This window comes from Hipposideros armiger, unplaced genomic scaffold (assembly GCF_001890085.2).
Source record: "Hipposideros armiger isolate ML-2016 unplaced genomic scaffold, ASM189008v1 scaffold_511, whole genome shotgun sequence".
In the NCBI taxonomy this organism is placed as follows: Eukaryota; Metazoa; Chordata; class Mammalia; order Chiroptera; family Hipposideridae; genus Hipposideros; species Hipposideros armiger.
Window position 1 is genome coordinate 926222 of NW_017731861.1, and position 1418 is coordinate 927639.

General features: G+C 66.1%; 1 protein-coding gene across 1 annotated transcript in view; it reads left to right on the plus strand.

Annotated features, from left to right (window-relative positions):
• Positions 1 to 179: 179 nt before the first annotated feature.
• Positions 180 to 1418, plus strand: part of LOC109396262 (ubiquitin-like protein 7) — an 8221-nt gene continuing 6982 nt past the window's right edge. Inside the window, exons 1-3 of the mRNA XM_019667932.1 lie at positions 180 to 445; positions 957 to 1006; positions 1234 to 1401. Of these exons, the coding sequence (XP_019523477.1) occupies positions 274 to 445; positions 957 to 1006; positions 1234 to 1401 (390 nt within the window). The 5' untranslated portion in view covers positions 180 to 273. The remainder of the gene's footprint in view (positions 446 to 956; positions 1007 to 1233; positions 1402 to 1418) is intronic.

Genomic DNA, 1418 nt, shown 5'->3' on the forward strand with positions numbered 1-1418 from the left:
CTGCCGCGGACGACAGAAGACCACCGGTCAGCCTCGTCCCTGTCCGCCCGGGTTCTCCCGTGGAATTGCCCGGGAAGGGATGGCGAAGGTTCCCCTTGCGTCCGGGCACTGCGCCCCCCTTGGGCAGCGGGGAGGCAAGAAAGGCTGCGAGGGGCGGGGGAGGGGCGGGGTGGGGTCAGGCGTTTGACTCCGCCTCTTCGCGCTGGTATCAAGCCCGCGGACGGGTGCTGGCTCAGTCTGGGCTGCTCGCCGCTGTCGCTCCGGGGCCGCGGGATGACACCGCCTCCGCCCGTATGCGCCGCCCTCGGCATCCCGCGCGCCCGCCTCCCCAGCCCGCGGGCTCGTTCTGGGCTCCCGCTGCGGCTGCTACTGCTGCTGCTCGGGGTGGCCGCCACCACCCAAGGCCACCCGAAGAGCGGACCTCGCATCTCCGCTATCTGGAAAGGTAGGTGGCGCCGCGCAGCTGGCGGGGCGCGGGATCTGACGCCGCGCGGGGCGGGTGCGGAGTGTGAGGCACGGAGGGAGTGCGTGCAAGCGGCTCTGCGGGTCCCGGGCTGTCCTTGCGGGGAGCGTGCGGGTCTGGGTGAGTGTGAGTGTGCGCGCTGGCACGCCGGAGCGGCTGGAACGCTGCGGAGAGCGAGCGGCCGGGCCGGAGCCCCGGCTAAGTCTCTCTTCGCAGGGGCCAGCTCGTACCGGGACATGCCAGGTGGGTTCCAAGAGAACGCCATGCCGGGTCCCCCAGGAACAACTTTGCTCAGCAGCCATGTATATAAATATACATGGTTGGCAGAGGGTGTTCCTCGGAAACAGTTTGAGTCATGGGAGTTACTGCATCTGCCCTGTAGTTGTCCTCCTAACATAGGAACAGGTGAAATCGCAGAGATCTGAGCTGAGATCCTTGAGCTCTGCCTGTGTCTTTCCGTTCTTCCTCCTGAAATCTGTTCTCTGTCCAACAGGTGGCTTCCTGTTTGAGGGACTCTCTGATGAAGAGGATGACTTTCACCCAGTAAGCAGCCTGGCTGCCTGCCCTGTAGGGAACACGGTGCCAGGGATGCTTCCCTCCCAGGGACCTGGCGCGCCCAAGCTGGGAGGTGGGCACAGGCTGTGTCATACCGTTGCTTTCTGTACCTGGCAGCCAGGGAGTCTCCCCAAGAACTGTAGCTGGGGTGGGGGCGGGGTCACCTGGGTCCATCACAGGGCTACTTCCTTGACTCTGGGGCCTCCCTTCTCCAGAGCACCAGGTCCACGCCCTCTAGCAGCACCCCCAGCTCCCGCCCAGCATCCCTGGGGTACAGTGGAGCTGCCGGACCCAGGCCCATCACCCAGAGCGAGCTGGCCACTGCCCTGGCACTGGCCAGCACGCCGGAGAGCAGCTCTCACACGCCTACTCCTGGCACCCAGGTATGGAGACAGGGCTG